Genomic DNA, 19,745 nt, shown 5'->3' with positions numbered 1-19,745 from the left:
CGGAGCCTGGCTGCCTGTACCGCGGGATGGCGGGCCTCGTGTTGATGCTCCCTTTGTTTGAGCAAGGTTGTCTGGCCTTAGCCTGACCTGAGCTATTTGTAGGCAAACTTTTGACGTCCTGCTGAAGAAATAATTCACTTCTGGGAGTTAGTGATTCCCAATAAAGCATCATAATGAAATCCTACGTTGCCGTAAAGCCGAATTTCAAAGGCTAGGTCAAACTTAATGGCCAGCGAAGGTAAAACTTCACTGTTGCAAGCTGCGTACACGGTGATACCAATACTGCACAAATAAATATCGAGTTAGGAATTGCTTTTTTCCAGGGTTCCCGCCAGTTCCTGCGAAGCTTGGTTTACTTCATTTTACGATATTTTTAAGTTATGCAGAGGGCTTTTAGCACGAAATGCGTGTGTGTGCTGAACTTGCAGCAGTACATTCCTTCTCAGAGCTAGGGAAGTGGGCGGGTTCTCGCATTTGTCATAGTTACATTAGATACATTCAGAGCAGAGCCATACGGGATACGCACCTAATGCACTTCGATTTCGCTCAAAACTGGACAGTATAGCCATACATAGCGAAATACAAGCGTGCCACTGTGGAAAACAGATTTCCATATTCACATGTGTGGTAATAGCTGGCACGGAAACACACAGTTTTGGTGTGGTGAGGGAAGACTTCTGTCACGATTCAGCACAGTCACTGTTAGCTTCCATAGCTATTGAAGAATGTCTTGACGAGAATGTTCCTCTTGCAGCTAATGATTTACGTGTCAGATGGAGCGGCGAGCCATTCTAAAAATCGGCATAAGCTGTATGAGCTCTCCAAATCTACTTTTGTGAGCGCGACATGGCTGTTCAGGAACAGGCCACGACAAAAGTGCGTGTGACAGGATCGGTGTGACAGGAATCAAGCACCATGTCATGACACCTAACTTGCGTTCAATCGAGCGAGACGTCATCTCGTCATCTTATAGTCACAAGATGCGATAACGTGCTTGCCAAAACACCTAACGCGCGTCCATTTACTCCACATGTACGGGCTGAGGAAGTGGCTTCTTTTACAATGCAAAAAAAAAAAAAAAAACAATGGGTAAACCTATACCGCATCAAAGTGGCATACAGGGTTCGCATGCGTGGCAAAGCAAGACACCGGAAAGTCTAGGTCGAGAAACGTTTATAGTTAGTACTGTGGACAGTGAGTGCAGAAGAGTGACATTTTCATAGAAAATTAGTGAAATCATTTGTCGCTGTCATTGCAAAATACTGCTTTTTCGCAGTCTTGTAAATATATCGACATAAACTACCACTTTTGATTACACAAAGTTGTCCCTTTCTTGTACGACATCGACAGGAGGCCCGCCATCCCACGGTACCGGCAGCCGAGCTCCGACAAATGTTCTAATCGGCAGTGTATGTCTTTTGAAGCAGGTTGTTTTTACGTAAAATGAAAGGTCTAACATCGGGCCATGTCCTGGCAAAATATAAATGAAATAAAAAGGGGCCTTTTCGAGAAACGGACGCTCAAAATCCTTGTTTTTTCTAAATATACCTTAACATTTGCCTGTTTCAGCAGATAGCTGTAGGGGGTATACGCACGATATATATACCACATGAAAGAGCATTAAAAGCTGAGTGAAATGATGCCAAATAGAGTAATGAGGAATATCTACAGTCAGAGAAATCACGCGTCGAAATTGAAACAAAACCGCACGAGAGAGCATGTTCGCCATTTTTTATATTATAGAGCGTTGCTCCTGCGCGCCAAAATTTGCGCTTGGACTGCTGGCCTGTAGGCATACTAAAGCATTAAAAAGATTCACTGCAGTATCTTTTAAAACTCGGGAGATATATGCGTGCAAACAGGGCAAAACTGAAACACTCGAATTCAGGGCCGGATTTTCTGGATTTTTTTGCGCGAAAACTATTTCGTAGAAATTATTCATTTTACCGCTGTTGGTCATCATGTACGATGAGCTTCTAAATATAAAAAAATAATGAAAATCCAAGAGGTCGATGGGACCTCCATGCCTGAACTGACGTGAAACCGGCCAATTACCTTAAAGAAAGTCCCGAAAAATTCTGGCGCTACCTAAGAGGTCCGAAATCATGCATTAATCGGATCACGCATAATAATGTCGAGACCGATTATCCAGGGCTTATAGCGAATGTTTTTAACGATTACTTCTCAAATGTTTTTATAACAGACAATGGAGACACGAACTTGACTATTGTTGGTAAGACTGTTTTCATTCCTGATCTTGTTATATCTGAGGAAGGAATTTTGGTGTCATTGTTAAATCTGTCTGAAAAAAAATCACAATGTCAAGGTGACCTAGCTGCTGCATTTTTAAAACGGTTCCCGATGTGGTGTGCCAAGTACCTGTTTTTGCTTTTCAACAAATCCTTCTGTCTTGGCAAGATACCAACACAGTGGAAGTGTGCACACGTTGTACCTGTCTTTAAGTCCGGGAACTCTGTGTCCTCTCAATTACAGACCGGTATCGTTACTACCGGTTTGCAGCAAGTTAATTGAACATTATGTCTGTAATCACATCATCTGTTATCTAGAGCAAGACGGCTTTTTTACCAATGCTCAGCATGGATTCAGGCGTGGGTTTTCAACTACTACCCAGCTAATTGAAACTGTTCACACACTAGCTGACGCATTGAATAATAATGATCAGGTTGATGTTCTGTTTTTGGATCTATCAAAAGCATTTGATCGTGTTTCTCATGTTAAACTTATGAAGAAGTTGTCTTATATTATCAATAACGAACGCTTAGTTAATTGGTTACAATTTTACTTGAAGGATAGGTCGCAATTTGTTGTCGTCAATGGTTGTTGTTCGTCCAGGGCAGAAGTGCGCTCCGGGGTACCGCAGGGTTCCATCCTCGGTCCCGTACTTTTTCTTATTTTCATTAATGATTTAGTCAGACGAGTATCAGTACATTGCAAATTGTATGCAGATGACTGCATTGTGTTCAATAGTATAAACTCTGTGCAAGATCAGGTAGTACTTAATGACTCACTCGATCGCATATCTGAATGGGCCACGGAATGGCAGATGGATCTGAATCCGGTTAAGTGTGTTCAAATGACAATTACACACAAACGCTGCCCCCTTTCTTACTCCTATTTGCTAAATAACGTGCCACTCCGTGTTGTCGATACTTACAAGTATCTCGGAGTTATAATATCTTCAGACCTGCGTTGGAATAACCATGTGGATTACATCACGAGAAGAGCAAGTAAGCGTCTCTGGTACCTTAGACGCTTCATGCGACACAGTACCCATACGACAAAATTAGCAGCGTACCAATCACTCGTACGCCCTATCCTTGAGTATGCTGACGTGGTCTGGGACCCTTACACAGTGTCCAATATTACAAAGTTGGAACGCGTGCAAAGGCTCGCCCTTCGCTTTATCTGTGGCTCATACGATATGCGATCATCTGTTACTGCTCTATACAAACAGGTTAGTATTGAGCCGTTGGCACACTGTCAGAAATTGCATAGACTGAAGATGTTTTTTCAGATTTTAGCTGGCGAATTGAAAATTGATTATCGAAATTTGTTTTCGCTGAGTTCCACTCAACAGAGCAGAATTCGCCATTGCCGGCATGTAGACATTTTTCGACCGAGGGTGAATTGTTATCAGTATTCTTTCATTCACCGCACCGCTATTGAATGGAATGCTCTTCCAAACAGTGTTGTATGTGCCCAGTCGTCGCAGTCTTTTTGTGATAGATTAGATGCTACATATACGACTTAGTGAAATGTTGTTGTACGTTGAATGATGTTGTATGTACATTCATGCCTTGGCCGACCTCAGTTGGCTGGCATTATAGTTAAATAAAAAAAAAACAATAAATAAAAAAGAAGAAAAAAAAAACAATACAGTGAAACCCGCGTACAGCGATATTGACGGTAATCGCGAATTCCATCGTTATACGGGGTACATCGTTAGACAAGGGTTGACCTAAATAGCGCGTCCCCGAAAAGTCGCGCGCCACCCCGCGTGTAATAAAAGAAAAATAAAACAGATGCTAAAAAAACGCGAAGCTGTGTGACATCGCACTGGCTTGTGAGAACAGAACTCGTGGAGGGAACCAGGGAACATATCAGGATTACATGTCACCATTCCGCAAGTCGGCTTCACCTAACGCCTGCGCGCTTTAGGAGAAGCTCGCTTTAGAACACTGTCGCGCGACGCGCGGGAGGAAAGCACGTGCTGGGCCTTTAGAGTCATCGCGCGCATTTGAGCAGCATTGACCAAATACCGAGACACAAACGCGTTACCACCGGCCTCTTTCACTGACAGTATTGGAAAATTCGCTGTCTATTTTCTTGCCGCAATTTTTATTTTGATTTAATTCTTTTAATACGAATTTCGGATGTTACGAATTTTTTCCGCTACCCCGTGAGATTCGTATCATCGACGCCGCTAGGTTACCCGCACGGGACAGCGTCCAACATCGTTATACGAGTACTCGGAACCGCGGTCTCCATCGCTGTACGCGAGTCGTTTCCCCATAGAAACAATGTATATTTTGACGGTAAAATCATGAACCATCGTTTTACGAGGGATATCGTTATCCACGGGTTTTACTGTACCTGTATTTTATACTATGGCAAAATTTCCTTCTTAGCATTTATACTTCGAGTGCCTTTCGTGCACATATCACTATCCCATTTCGGATCCCAGCAATGAAAAGGGTGCAGAGAAGAAGCACAGACTATTGGCTGCTCCCAACTTGAAGACATTTTCTTCGGTACGTGTCCTACAGCTAAGCGGGATACTTCCGCATTGTTCTATTCAATTCAATTCAATTTTATTTCCTTTCGGGTGGGAGAGAGTAAAAAGCCAGAAGGCTATGCTGTTCGTGAATGACCAATAAAACCTTTCTGCAAATGACCAGTGGTCTCCCCTCTTTAGCTGCAAAAAAAAAAAAAAAGCAAGAAACAAACAAAAAAGGAGAAGACACTGATTGCCTCATGCTCCATATGTTCGAATCAAAAGTTACAGAAAAAGAGGTGCTAAGGACACGCTGCGAGCATCGAACTCCCTTCGAAAAAACGTCTTTCGAACAGACGGCGTCAATCAACCGGCTTTCGACCGAACGGCTTGCGACCAAGCGGTCTTCGATCAAACGCCTTCTCCAAACAGCTTAGGATTTCGGAATAACTCCTTGAACTCCATCTTTATGTATAAATGTACAAGATAAAATGAAAGGAATTGACGTATGACGAGGTCTCGGAGCACGATTTCCGTCTCATAACGCTTTGATTATTACCCGGAAACTTCAGTACTATATTTTTAGACACTCCTTGGTTCTCACAGGGTACTTCACATTACACCAGACCTTTCGTTCAGCGTAGACACTAGTTCAGCGGAGAATCCCCAGTGACCCAGAGCTTTTCCTTATCTTCCTCAGAAGGCCTCCCTTTGTGCGCTGTGCAAAGACAGACGGGTACAGGTTTTGGGTCATCCAACGTGCAACTAGCAAGGATTGTCGAAAGATGGAAAATCCAGGGAACCGGTCTCGAAAAATTGGCCGTATCTCAAAATAACGTGATCGAAGTCCCCGTTGAAAAATAAACTACTGTAAATAAATGTTATCTGGCTATTTCTGCGCAGAAACTACCAAAGCCCACTTAGACTAACCTGAACATGAATATGCAAACACCGAACTTTTACTAACCTAATAATCAACTAACTAACGTGCTGTTCCGTTGCGTCCGTTTCATTTCTCTCCTATTTCTTAATTTAATTTATTTATTTATTTATGTATTTTTGGAATAGCAAGCCGACGTCCCGTTTGGCTGACCTTTAGCCCGTTTTTTTTTTTTTCCCTTTTCGTCTAATAAATATATCCCCCTCCCCCGTCACTGTCGTTGGTTGTCGTTGGTTTTCCTTGCTACGCGAACGTGAATTTGGGTTCCGGAAAAGACTGTTGCTCATTGCGTGGGTGGAAATAATTGTGCAGCGGCCGCTTCATCGATTTTTCTTATTGGTTCACGTGGAGCGTTCATGAAAAAAAAAAGAAAAAGAAAATAATAAAGATAGAAGTAAAAATAAATCGATCAATAAAAGAAAGAAAGAGAAACAACAAATAAAGCTGCAGTTCTAAGTACCGTTATCCTAAGAAACATTTATCTGTGTATAATCCGCTTGCTGGCTGTTTCAACATTACGAACATTACAGGGCAGTCCTGTTGAACGTTACTGGAATGTTTGTGAAGTCGGCCTTCCACTAACCGTAAATACGAGAGATTCTCGTTAGCCTTATGAGACATTTGACTGAGTAAGCACAAACCCGAAACGGCAAAATCGAGCAAATTTACGTTTCATGTCAAGCTAATAAACTCATCTCACTTCTCTATAAGCGCACCGAAAAAAGAGGAGGTTTATTGGTCTCGGTGGTCTCTTACACGGGCCGTGACAATGCTGGCTCGTCGACCCAACGTCCCCCCTCGACAATGTTGGCTGACGATAATCCCTTTACGAGCAGCTAAGTAAGCTTTTGTTCTGGTCTCCAAGGCCATGCTCTAAGTCCGCTGTCCATGAAAGTAAAGAGGAGAGAGGGAGCACTACAGTGCGCGTGCGCGCCGCATGGTCGGCGGATGGATACGGTCAGAATGTTCCGAGCGGTTTTTCCTGTGCTCTGGCTAGAGGGCGACACAGAATGACGCGGTTTACGGGGCTTTGAGACGGTATTTACCCTTACTCAGTTTTCATGCTTTCTTATAAAAACGGAAAGTGGTAGACATATAAATTTGATGTCTATCGATTTCTGAAATAATTCCAGAGAAAGTAAATAGAAAGTTTTTTTCGAAATGGCTATAGAAGTTTAATAAAACCTGTTCAAAGAGGGAGAAGAAAAATTGTGTATTTTTTTCGCATTCGTGACGTCGCCGTAAAATACATACGACATATATGAGAAATCCTGTGGCGTAAATCATTTCATCTCGTCTTCCTCTTTATGATGAAAGCACCCGCGTCAAAATCTGTGCAGCGGTTACCGAGAGAAAGCATAAAAACTGTTCCATAGGAAATACATTGGGACGGAGAGCTGGTATGCCCTCTTAAAATGAAGTGGATTTATGCCATTCACTAAAAATTTGGACTCCCCAATAATTCGGACCGATTTCATGGCTCCGAAAAGTCTCAAAAATCTGTCGCCGACTGTACTTACTGGAAATTACTTACACTTTTGAATCACTTTGGAAGCAATGGGGTACTTTATTACTTTTCTACTGTAACTAATTCCACAAATATGTTGTGTGTGATCAGGGCCCATTTGCACAAAACTCATTGAGGGCAGTCCTCAAAGCTTTCCTTCATCAAACCTTTCCGTCTACAAAGAAGTGCTAAAGTAGAATATGCAATCACATAGGATGGCATATACACAAGCCAGCTTGTGGACGAACCCCATCATACTTGATGGCTGAGTCTGCGCAAACAGACATACACATGAGACTCAACACACGATCCTCATGTGCGTGTGCATTTGCTTGCCCAGACTCAGGCTTTTACAAGTATGATGATGCAGTCACATGTACTGTACGACATTGAATGAAATACATCAAGTTGTGTGATTCCAAGGCAGACCATTAGGTATCATTTTGGCACCCTTTTGGAATATTTGCCACTGAAGAATGAAAGTCCTTAAAGCTTTTCGTGCAAGTGTGCCCAGATACTATAATGCAGGACTGCAGATGTGATAGAATTGTCACGGTTGAACACACCTTACAGTGAAAAGTAATTTGACACACAACAAAACACACAATTTAAGAGTACTTTTAGAGGATAATTTTTGGCATATATTTGTGTTTTTACAGCATACCGTAACTGTGCTAAATAATAAGCCCCTGTCATGATGGCACACAGTCAAATTATAAAATGTGCTGATATTTGTGTACAGTCTCTGCATACCTTCACAGCTTGTATCGCATCCAGAACACATTTTTCAACTTCATTTATTTCCAGTTGCCTTGTCAGCACGCCTGTTCGTGACTCCTGTATGTGAAAAGCAAAAGTATTACTGATAATGTCACACATTCAATATAAAGGGCAAAGTGCATAGGTATAAACCTCTTCTGCAGGTTAAATAAAATATGAATAATCCCTATTATGTTTAAGACATTTTTTGAGTATTTAATTATTTCAAATCTCTATTTATTTGTATTTTAAAGTAGTGTGAAGGCCTTTCTGAAGAAAAATTTAATGCTTTTCACATTTATGTGGAAGTTCATTCATCCCTGTGTTGCTTTTGAAACACTACGATATCATGACACAAGTCACTATGTCACAGAACTTGAATAAAAAATTGCATTCTTGCTCAAAAAAGATAATAATTGCAGAATCATATTGTTTAAAAAAATGAGCAGCCTCCATTTCTTCACAAACCATCTGCCGTGAGATTACTGAGATGCATTGAGCAGATATGTACATGAGATAACACTCCTGAAAAAAATTAAAATGTGAGTTTTACATATATATTATTTGTCAAACAGCCAACATGTTAGAAACTATACTTGCTCACCAGTCATCCAACTTGCCAAAGAGAAAAAGGATAATAGAAATAGGAATACTAGGACAAAGACAAGGACTAGGAAAAAGAGAATAACGACAGAGGGGGATATGTATCAGGGCCCCTACCTTTGCAACGTCCATTGTTTACAAACGATTTTTTCAAATCCTCATAATCAATACTGTCAGTCGGAATTTTTATACTGTACCATATTCCTCCGCATCAGCCAGCATGCCGCATACAATCGGAGCAGTCCAGCATGCCCCAAAATCCCGTATTTTGCGGCATGACGTAAAATCCGAGGTGAATTTTCCTTGGTGATAACTAGTAAAGTAGCAGTCACCACAGAATGTTCCTTCCAAAGAGAAATATCCCCAGGAATGGCTATGTGTGACTCATGCCAACATGTTGGTATGTCACTGATTATGGTTGATAGCCGCATTGACATTTCTGTCCTTCAAGTTAAGTGCTAGCACAAGAAGCAATGAAGATGGACGGCACAGACAGCTCTCGTGACAATCGACAATGTCAGCACCAGGAACATCGGCTATAGATTGTGATTAGACATGTGGGAAACAGCGGGGACGATCTCACACCCAAAGTTACTCTATCGCATTCAAGCTCAACGTTCTGCAAAGACGAAGAAGTCGGAGGTGACATCAGTGCTGCTGCAAGGGCGTTTGGAATTCCTCGTCAATTGCAAGACTGGGTCAGATGTCAAGACTGTTATGTGTAAAGTCACTAGCGCCCCCATACCTCGTATGTATCGAGAATCTATCTCGATCGCGTCTCGTGGACTTTGGTACTGAAGGCAACGCCTTGTGTGGCGGATGTGCCCAACCCGCCAAAACTTATAACCTAACAAGCTGTAACCAAGAACGTTAGTAAAATGTGATCAAAACAATCACAACAGTTGGTGACGAGGATGCTCACAACGTGAGTACGACAGCGTTCATCACTGTGGAATAAGCTTGCAAGAAGTCTAAGCCGGACGCACTGCGTTTCGAAACATGGCGGCGGCGTTCTGAGAGTTCAACGAGCAACTAGAAAGCTGGCCAAACTACATAAAAAGGCTACGACAGCACTTCATTTTCCATGGCGTAGAAGCAGAGAAACAGAAGGCTGCTGTACTGGCGTTGAAGGAACCCGCCACGTAGAGTTTGTTACAAAACCTCGTGGTGTCAGCGCAACCCGAAGACAAGACTTTCGACGAGATAGTCCAAATTTCGAAAACTCACATGAATCCTGTCCCCAACAAGTACGCTGAACGAATCGAGTTTCGGGAGCGGCGGCAAACGGAGAGTGAGAACATCCAACAGTTCGCAGCGGAACTGAAGCGTCTGTCGGTCAACTGTTGCTTTTCCGGAGGTACACTGGATGAAAACCTCTACGAGCAATTCCTCATTGGCCTACGTGATGAAAAAATCAAGCAGAGACTACAATATTGTTCCGACAAGCTGGATTTCGGGAAAGCACTTCAAGAGGCAGTTGCAATGGAAATAACCACAGAGGCAGCTTCCAAGATGGACAACGGGAAAGACGTGCACGCCTTACGGCAGGACGAATCTCGCAAACCGAAAACCGTCCAGAACAAAAGCGAAACACCTAAGCGAAAACCTTGCTACAGGTGCAGAAGCAACGAGCACAATTCGCAAAAGTGCCCATACTTGTCAGCAATTTCCCACGGGTGCCAAAAGAAAGGACACATCTTGAAGGCGTGCTGGGCAAAAGACAAAAATAAAAGCAAGGACTAGCCGAAGCCAGTATTTGGGTTGGAAGCACCAAACCACTGCAGGGCACAGTGAGATGGTAATGCAATCAAAGTGGAAGTCTGCATAGAAGATGCTGGGTATGCACTCATGGAAGTGGATACAGGAGCCGCAGTTTCAAGTATGCCCATCAGTAGATTCAGAAGAGTCCTGCTGGTGTAGTCTAGGTCTGGGTGCAGCTAAATGAACAACGAAAACAATTACCACTGCACTTGATGTCTGAGGATGACTTTCCAATGCTTTTGGGCAGAGATTGGATGACAGAGATCACATTGCTATGGGCAGAAATTTTCCAAGTTGACACTGCCAACAGCACAAGGAAAATGGACATGCTATTGCAGAAGTTTCCTGAGGTCTTCAAAGACAAGATCGGCAAAGCAAAAGGCATCTGAGCAAGACTAAAGCTTAAGGAAGGAACGGAGCCAATTTTTTGTAAGGCAAGAAGTGTTCCCTATGCCCTGAAATCACGCATTGAAGAGGAGATCACCAGGCTGGAAAAATTGGGAATACTGAAAAAAGTCGAGCGCAAGGACTTGGCAACACCATTGGTGCCAGTAGTTAAGCCAAATGGAAAAATAAGATTGTGCGGAGACTTTAAAGTTACTCTTAATCGCTGCCTGGATGTAGATAAGCATCCTCTACCAAAACTGGAAGAGATCTTCAAAACACTCAGTGGAGGCAAGTACTTCTCAAAGATTGACCTGCAACAAGCATACTTGCATCTAGAAGTCGAAGAAGATCAGCAGAAACTCTTGACACTAAACACCCACCAAGGACTGTTCCGCTTTACAAGACTGCCATATGGCATTGCAAGTGCCCCAGCAATCTGGCAGAGAACCATGGAACAGGTGCAGCAGAGAATTCAAGGGCTGTCTGTGTTCCTCGATGATATTTGCGTAACTGCTCCATTTGAAGATCTCCATGCCCAGAGACTGGAACAAGTGCTGCACAGACTACAGGAGTATGGACTCCATGTCAACCGACAAAAATGTGCTTTTTTTTCAGACCGAAGTGCAGTACTGCAGCTATAAGATAGACTCAGAGGGCGTACACAAAGCACCAGAAAAAGTGCAAGCTGTTATAGATGCACCTCAACCAACGAACACAACCAAAGTGAGGGCATTCATGGGCCTGGTTAACTATTATGATCACTTTGTACCGAACCTAGCAATGATCGCGTACCCTTTAACGAAGCTCTTGAAGAAGCAACAGAAGCTTCACTTGGACAAAAACTGCGAAGGAGCATTTCAAACTATCAAGGATGTCATGGCATCGGACAAAGTATTGGTGCTTTACTGTGACACCTTACCAGTACTTCTAGCAACGGACGCTTCACCATATGGTGTATCAGCGGTGCTCTCACACCTATTTCCAAACGGAGAAGAGAGACCCATCGCCTTCGCATCCCGAACATTGTCCAGCATCGAACAGAGGTACTCTCAGATAGATAAAAAGGCCTTAAGCATAATGTTTGGAGCACAAGCCAACACCAAGCTGCATGGGAATGCTGTTGCACTCTCTAGACTACCTCGCACCAGCGAAGAGTGTGCCCAAATGCGACGAGGCTGAGCTGTTCCAGCTCGAACAAGTTCAAAAGCTCAAGTTCAAAGGAAAAAGGAAATAACGGTAGGCAGGGCATATGTACCAGGGCCCCCACCTTCGCAAGGTCCATTGTTTATAAATGATTTTTCAAATCCTCATAATCAATACTATCTTGTCAGAATTTTTATACTGTACAATATTTGTGCTACTGCAAACTAAAAACCAGAACAGAACATAACAAAAGTCCTCGAAATGTGACGAGTATCTCGATGTCATGGCATTTGAAATTTAGTGTAAGTTGAAATAAGTCAATTAGTATTTTTTCCAAGATTTGCTTCTACATAAGCTGAAGTGTATCAACGTTAACACATTACCCAACGTAGCACGCACAATAAGAAAATAAATGTTTGATTCTTTCAAGGGCAGCATTTTTGAGAGACGAATTGGCACTTGAAGGTGTAGTATTCTGTCTTATATGTGGACAGTATTGAAATATACACCTGATAAGGTCTCCTATGAAACCTATGATTGGTTTAACTGTGGTACTTTTTGCCATTTGATATAAAGTGGTTGTTGTTGTTACCATTTCCTTTGTAAGTCACTTGAGTATTTTCGAAAGCACCTTGAACATGTATGTTTTCAAAGCATGATTTATGTAACCACTATTGCAGAAAATGAATATAGCCCCATTACACCTAAATTTTGAAAGGTGTATTTAACCTGATATTTACCACCTCCACCGGTCTTACTGACAAATATAACTAGAAAAAATCAGGCTCTACTTACATCCTATCTCGACAAATGAATGTACTTAAACGATTAATAAATATATTCCATGGAGAGCTGGCAACACATGAGTGTTGCACAACAGAAGATGTCGGTTCGAGTCTTACAGCTGGCTAACCTTTTCAATGACTTTCATCTTTCAACACATGAGTGATGAGTTTGTAGAGTAGGCAATAAAAATGACCATGCCCAACAGATGTGGTGTGTTAGTGTTACTGTTCTGTGGTATAAATAAGAGAGAACAAGTGTTGTATTTTGCGAATATACTTGTAGTTCTATGTTAAAACGGCAGGTGGAGTTCGGTTGTGTACAAAATGGAATGAATGACAATAAAGTTAGATTTCCGTTTCGTGGAGCTTGAGCGACTGGTTGCCTGCTCTGTTCGTGTGGCACATGCAACCCGATAGAACATTCTGGCGACGATTCGTACAACGAAGGACTGATATGCCTAAGCTCGCAGAATTCAGGCCTTCAGAAGAAGTAATTGGAGGTGCCTGGAGCGATTCGAAATATTTCTGTGAGTGAGTGTCATGAAACCGGAAGACAAGGTGGACAACCTCTTGCACTACATAGACAAAGCAATGTAAACGTCTTGAAGAACGTACTCATTCCGGACTCACCCAGCAGTAAGACATATGCAGAACTAACTACATCGTTGAAGGCACACTATGCTCCAAAGAGGCTCCTCATTCCAGAGAGAGTGAGATTCCATAAGCACAATCAAGAGGCTGAACAGTCTATTGCGGACTACATCGTGGTGTTGAAGAGACTAGCACAGATTAGCTCATTTGGAAACTACCCAGTTGGAGCATTACGGGATCAACTCGTCGCAGGATGCTACAACTTGGACGTTCAGAAGGCGCTCCTCGAGTTAGATGACAAAAAGTTTGACACTGTGTACAAGGTTGCCCTAGCTAAACAGCCGTCTATCCACAAGAGCAAAGAAATACAGCGAGAATCTACTTGGCACTTCCAATGTAACGATGAGTACAGTGCCCAAAGAGAAGCAATGCCAGTGTACCAACAAAAAAACAGTATTGGTCGGATAATGCTTTCATCGCGCTTCGGTCAGTTGAGTCCAAAAGGCAGCACAGATGTGTTATGGCCCTATTTTCTCCGTTCACCCAAATTCTTCTTTTGTGGACCCTCCTCAGCGTTTGCACAATTTGACTTCAGAGGTGGCGAACAGGAAGTCAAACCGCAGCTTCACAAATGGCCGATGGGTCAATGTGGGTCCAAAGCTAGAGACGCGAAAATCACAAAACAAATTCTCCAACAAGCACAACAGGATCGCAGCACTTCTACATGTGACGTGCAAAAGAGCAGTATGAAGCGAAAGGCAGCATACATCTCGGTGGCTGTGATGTGCATGCCTTGGAGGAGGCAACTGACCCTTTTGCACCCCCTGCCGACACCCATGTTCTGGTGGATAGTTTTTCCAAATGAATCAAAGGTGTGCTGATGTCTTCTACCACAGCAGAAAACACCATTTGCAAATTGAGAATGATATGGGCACAATTCGGGCTCCCTGAAGAGGTGGTCCCACATAATAGACCGCAGTTTGTATGTGACCACTTTCAGTGCTTTCTACAACAACACGGCATTACCCATATAACCTACCTGCTTTATCATGCACTGTCAAACGGACTTGCTCACTGGATTGTCCAGTGAAGGAAGCTTTGCTGCAACAGGTACTCAAGGATCACGGACAGAGGCATTCTAGAATGCTACAGCATAAGCTTGACAACTTTCTGTTGCAGTACAGAATCACTCCTCACTCATGCACCAGCAAGTCCCTGGCAGAGATTTTTCTCGGAAGATTACCTTGTACAAAACTTTCCCAGTTGAAACCAGGATCTGAAGATGAACATATGCTCAAGAAGCAAGAAACTGTGAAAGGAAGAACGGACAAACAAAGGAGGCCAAGTCGAAACATCAAGGTGGGACAAGCTGTCTATGTACGGAGGTACACGTGGAAGAAATACTCTGGCAGGAAGGTCAAGTCAAAATAGTGATAAGTAGCATCACATTTCTTCTGTACATGCTGACCAGTTACGCGCCCGGACCTCGGCTGTTGAACAAAACCCAATGCTACTACAGAACGGTGAAGACACTAAAGGGTACGATTCTGACATCGACACGACGAAAGACTGTGAACAGCGAGAGTCGGAGTATGATGATGGGAACACAGAAAAATCACATGTGCGACTATCGCCGCGGAGAAGTACCTGACCATCGCGAGAACCTGATAGGCTTGCCTACCATTAATAACGTATTAGCCCTACAGATGTTCTGTGTTGTATTCACTGAACTGTGGTACTCATTAAATAAGAAAGAAGCGTTGTATGTTGAGAATACTTGTAGTTCTGTGTTAAAACGGCAGGTGGAGTTCAGTTGTGTACAAAATGGAATGAACAACAATAAAGTTGGATTTTGGTTTTGTTGAGCTTGAGCGACAGACTACCTCCTCTGCTCGTGCGGCGCATGCATTTTCATGATCATCTGCTTAATAAGCATTGAAATGTTATCTTTTTCATTCAGAAGTCGAAGCTCTCCACGTATGGGCAAATCAGTCTAGCCTACATGTTGGGAATCAGATTATGAGCTGTCCTGGACCAATGAGAAAGCACCCCGCAATTATGGATCAATCATAGACGGGTATGTGATCTGCCAGCCAGTGGGCTTATAGAGGAGTAACCAAAGATTTGAATGAACCAATTTGAGGTCTATGAGTCGACTTGTAAATGAGTGGAATTGACCAATTATTAGTTGTCTATGCTGCTGCTGGAAACTGTGTACCAATAAGCAGTGGAGCTCTATGACGATGCTCAGAAATCTAAAAATGAATGGCTCGATGACGTGGCTAGAATTGTGAACCAATAGGTACTTGGAGTCTACTGGACTATGAGGCAGCTTGGAAATCTAGAAATGGGTGGCTCTCTATGATGTAGCTAACCCGATATAACATTCATCATGATAAATAAAATGTGCACAGGAAGCATAAAGTATATGTACAACCTTTAGTTCAGGTTCCTTGGCTAAATGATCATATAGCACTGCTCCTCGCTGGGTGATCTCAGACGCTAGCTGTCGGGTCACCTTCATGTCAGAAAGCTGAAACATGAAATGAATAATGTGATAATTTGGACATAGAACAACACATTTATTTTATTTATTTATTTATTTATTTTTATTTTACAGATACTACTGGCCTTCATCAGGCCTAAGTAGGAGTGGGAACACAAAACAAAACACAAAAATAACCACACAAATTCAATTGATAAAAGATGATACATTGTGATAGAAGGATTGCACTGTAGGAGAGTCAACTACAGCCTGTGGCAGTTCATTCCACTCTGTAATTGTCTGGGGGAAAAAGGAATATTTAAAACAGTCCTTTTTTGCTGGGACATAAGTAACGTTTGATATACCGTTAACCCTCGTTAATAAGACCAAGGCCGTTCCCACGGATTTTGGTCATACAGCGAATTGTCATATTAATGAGCAACAAGCATGTTGCTCCAGTCATAAAGGAAGTCTGTTTGGCTCTGTCTCATCTATTGAAGACGCAGCTATTGAAGGCACAGTATTTCAATTCAATTTATTTTACCAACACAATTTATTATTTAAGCCATACAATATATTCACAATTTATCAACAAAAGAAGTCCGTTAGAAGCGTCTGCTTAGAAAAACTGTCAATATGTAGATTTTCCACTGACTCAATTGCATGGGTGATGGCTAAGACATACTGCCCGTACGTTATCCCTTGTGGGTCAGGAGGATGACTCAGTAGAAGCGGAGTCGTGACTTCGGCATTCACCACGCCTATGTTTTCCCGGGACCACTGAACTTTTGGGTCAGGAGGATGACTCGGTAAGTGGTGGACGGTCACAATAACGGGGGAAGAATACATGTGTTCTCCCCAGTTCATTCCATGAAATGTTGGTCATAGTCGGATTATCAAGTTGTCATAATAACGAGGGGCCTTTACACAGGAACTCCATTGGGAACAAACGGTACCCCAGAAAAGTGGTCATGAAGTGAGGATGTCATAGTAACGAGCGTCATAGTAACGCGTGTTGACCATATTTGGTTTTGAGGGGACATTCCTTCGATTAGAAATTTGAATACTATAGAATTCCAAGTTCAATTTGGAAATCGAGTTGAATATACAATTATTCGCTTTGGTATTTGAAAAATCTGAATATTTGCACAGCCCCAGTTTTGAGCCAAATAAGGAATATCAATTATGTTGACAAGCGCAAGTGTGGAGAAAAGCAGCATAGAAGAAAAAAAGTGGGAAGTTTTACAAACATAGCGACCTTGTGATGTTTTAACTACACGTTTGCAAAGCCTAGAACCTCAAGAAGCAGGCAAGCAGTACTTCACAACACTGACAATGCCTAGAAAAAAAATCAGCCATCTGCTTTTAACCCTTTGAGGGGTACGGGTGCACCAGTGCGTCCAAAGGCCTTGGTCTAAATTTTCGCCTGCGCCAACAAGCAATGTGGCACTCTCAGCTATGGAAGACTACAGAATTCATATTCGTTGAGTACGACAAAGCCCTCTGAGTACCGCAGTGCCTTCAAGTAGTACCACACTCTCGCGAACCTTTCTAGACAAGTAGAAAAACACAAAACATGTTCTGTCATACATAACCAAAGTGCAAATATAAGCAATATGACTATCAAAGGGGCATAGGATATTCATTGAAATGCTCTATAAATAACTTTCCACAATTCATCATGTGTGTATGTTGTTTATTAAGCCTTATCCATTTGGTACGCAGTTGTAATTTTTGCCGTCCTTTCAAAAGGTCAATAGATATGAAGACCTGTAGGTTGAGAACAAGTACAGTGCTCAAAGGTCATTTTGTAAAATGTAACAGTGATTTTCTTGAGAAAGTATAGACGATTTTCAACTACTTCACCAACTGATGTGCTTCCTAGACACTAGGCTTGTACATATTTTGGAAAGGTCGACCAGACCAACCTGCCTGCCTGATTTGGCGTGAAATGATCCTTTAACAAACTATCAGCCAGAATTTCACAACTCTGAAAAAATATTATGAACAATCGTCCAGCACACACTTATGCATACCTGTGAGTTAATGCTGAAACTGTTGGTGAAGGCTTCACTGGCTGCCTCAGTATCCGGCTCAGAGTTCTGATGTAGACATTTTGTGAGCACTGCTTTATAGAGTATTAGGGCAACCTTCAGCAATTCTTTGACAGCATAGCCATCTGCCATATACAGCTTCCGAGCGTTAAGCTTCACATGGGCCTTGATTGCCTTGTAAAACAACAAATTGTCATTGATTTGCAATAAGGTACACCGAAGTACACAGTGATAAATGTGATCACACTGGGAATAATTACCCGCTTAGTGGATGTGGGTAACGCAGGTTTACCTGCACCACCCACAGATGCATGTCATTGGATGATATGCCACGGAGTCACCTGCCACCAACAGTGGCATTGACTTTATATTCGCAAATACCAAAACAGAGCAGGCATCTGCAGGCAACAACGTTCGTGATGTACAAGTGTACATCTTAGCTTCTTTGATGTATCTTGCATGCATCCTCATGGTGCTGCCTGTCAATCTTCTTGACAACCATGAGGATGCATGCTAGATACATCATAAGATGTACACTTCATGCCGCAAGGGGGTTGTGTACCCTCGGTTGCAGCCGTGTGTATGTGGGACAAACTGGGCGGTGCCTTAATGTAAGACACCAGGACAGTTCCAGCAAACTTGAAGAAAAAGAAACAGTTTTGCTCATAGAGTGATGACTACAATGAGTTTGTTGAGGAACTCAGTTCCTCAACAGCCCAGCCAGGAACTCAGTTCCTCAAGTGAAATTGAAGATAATGACACGGCCATATACTTGTACATCTGCAAGCAGTGGTGCAAACGGGACATAAACAATGTCCAGGGCTTTTTTTCATTTTGACTGTACCTTTTTTCTGTAGAAGTCCCCGACAGTACCATCAGTGCAGTATCCATTCCACATAAGCTTGCATCTAATGATACAGTGGTCAGGAATGACGGGCTGTATCGAACCAGAAAAATCTCAATGACAGCAGCGTCTTGATGACAGTGAAAGCTGCTTCTTGTGCATCACCCCATGCCCATGTGACTTCTTTCTTCTGTAGGGCACGAACTGGCTCAGTGATTATGTGAAGCGACTTGGTATGAAACAGGCTACATGATTCACCATCCCAAGGAGCTACTAGATGCATTTTACATCCTTTGCAGGTTGCATGTTTTGAACTGCTCCAACTTTCTGTAGGTCAGGAGCAATACCGTCTAAGCTGACAACCAAACCCAAAACTTTACACTGCTTTGGCTGAATGTGCACTTGATTACATTCAATGTCACACCAGCCCAGCCCAGAACCCTATGCAAGCGTCGATCATGTTCTTGTTGAGATGAACCAAACACAAGGGCGTCATCTACCACGCAAACTACTCTAGGTAGGCCATCCAAGACACAGGACACTTGCTTCTAAAGAAACTCAGGAGGTGAAGCGATTCTGAAGGGTAGGTGACAGTAACAGTAACGTTCATAGGGAGTTATGAATGTTGTCTATCCCTGACAGTCCTGTGAGAGCTTGACTTCATGAAATCCTTAATTTGCATAGAGTTCCGAGAATGCCCAAGCGTCATCGAGCATTCCAAGTACAATATCTGGTTGATGGTACGCACAATGAAGCGTTCACAGAGAACAGCTTGATTAAGCTTGCCGAGATCCATGCAGATGCGATAACCTCCTGTAGCTTCAGGTACGATGATCATGCGTAAACACCATTTCGTTGGGTGTCCCACCTCTCCGATGACACTTTGGCTTTCCAGTGTCAGCAATTCATCCTTTAATATGTCAAGTAGAGGAATAGGGATTCTTGAAGGTATGCTGAGTGAGAAGGGGCGATACCAAGCTTCAGACAAAATGCTTACCAGGAAAAGTTCCAAGGCCGCTGAAGAGCCCTGGGTGAAGACTGCATAAGCAAGACCTCATCTACATACCTGTATGCGTGGCAATGTCAAAAAACCTGATGAGGCAAAGGGCAAGACTAGCAGAGTAGCAGAGATGCCCACTGTGCCCATAAGT

At 42.7% G+C, this 19,745-nt stretch overlaps 1 protein-coding gene across 1 annotated transcript in view; it reads right to left on the bottom strand.

Annotated features, from left to right (window-relative positions):
* The window catches only part of LOC135394397 (clusterin-associated protein 1-like), a 70,421-nt gene that overhangs the window by 46,864 nt on the left and 3,812 nt on the right, over nt 1-19,745 (bottom strand). The window contains exons 4-6 of the mRNA XM_064625126.1: nt 17,733-17,924; nt 15,649-15,744; nt 7,936-8,019 (exon numbers count right to left, since the gene is read on the bottom strand). Of these exons, the coding sequence (XP_064481196.1) occupies nt 7,936-8,019; nt 15,649-15,744; nt 17,733-17,924 (372 nt within the window). The remainder of the gene's footprint in view (nt 1-7,935; nt 8,020-15,648; nt 15,745-17,732; nt 17,925-19,745) is intronic.

The sequence above is a fragment of the Ornithodoros turicata genome, chromosome 5 (assembly GCF_037126465.1).
Source record: "Ornithodoros turicata isolate Travis chromosome 5, ASM3712646v1, whole genome shotgun sequence".
In the NCBI taxonomy this organism is placed as follows: Eukaryota; Metazoa; Arthropoda; class Arachnida; order Ixodida; family Argasidae; genus Ornithodoros; species Ornithodoros turicata.
The sequence above is the reverse complement of the archived record's forward strand: the minus strand, read 5'-3'. Positions and strand labels throughout refer to the sequence as shown.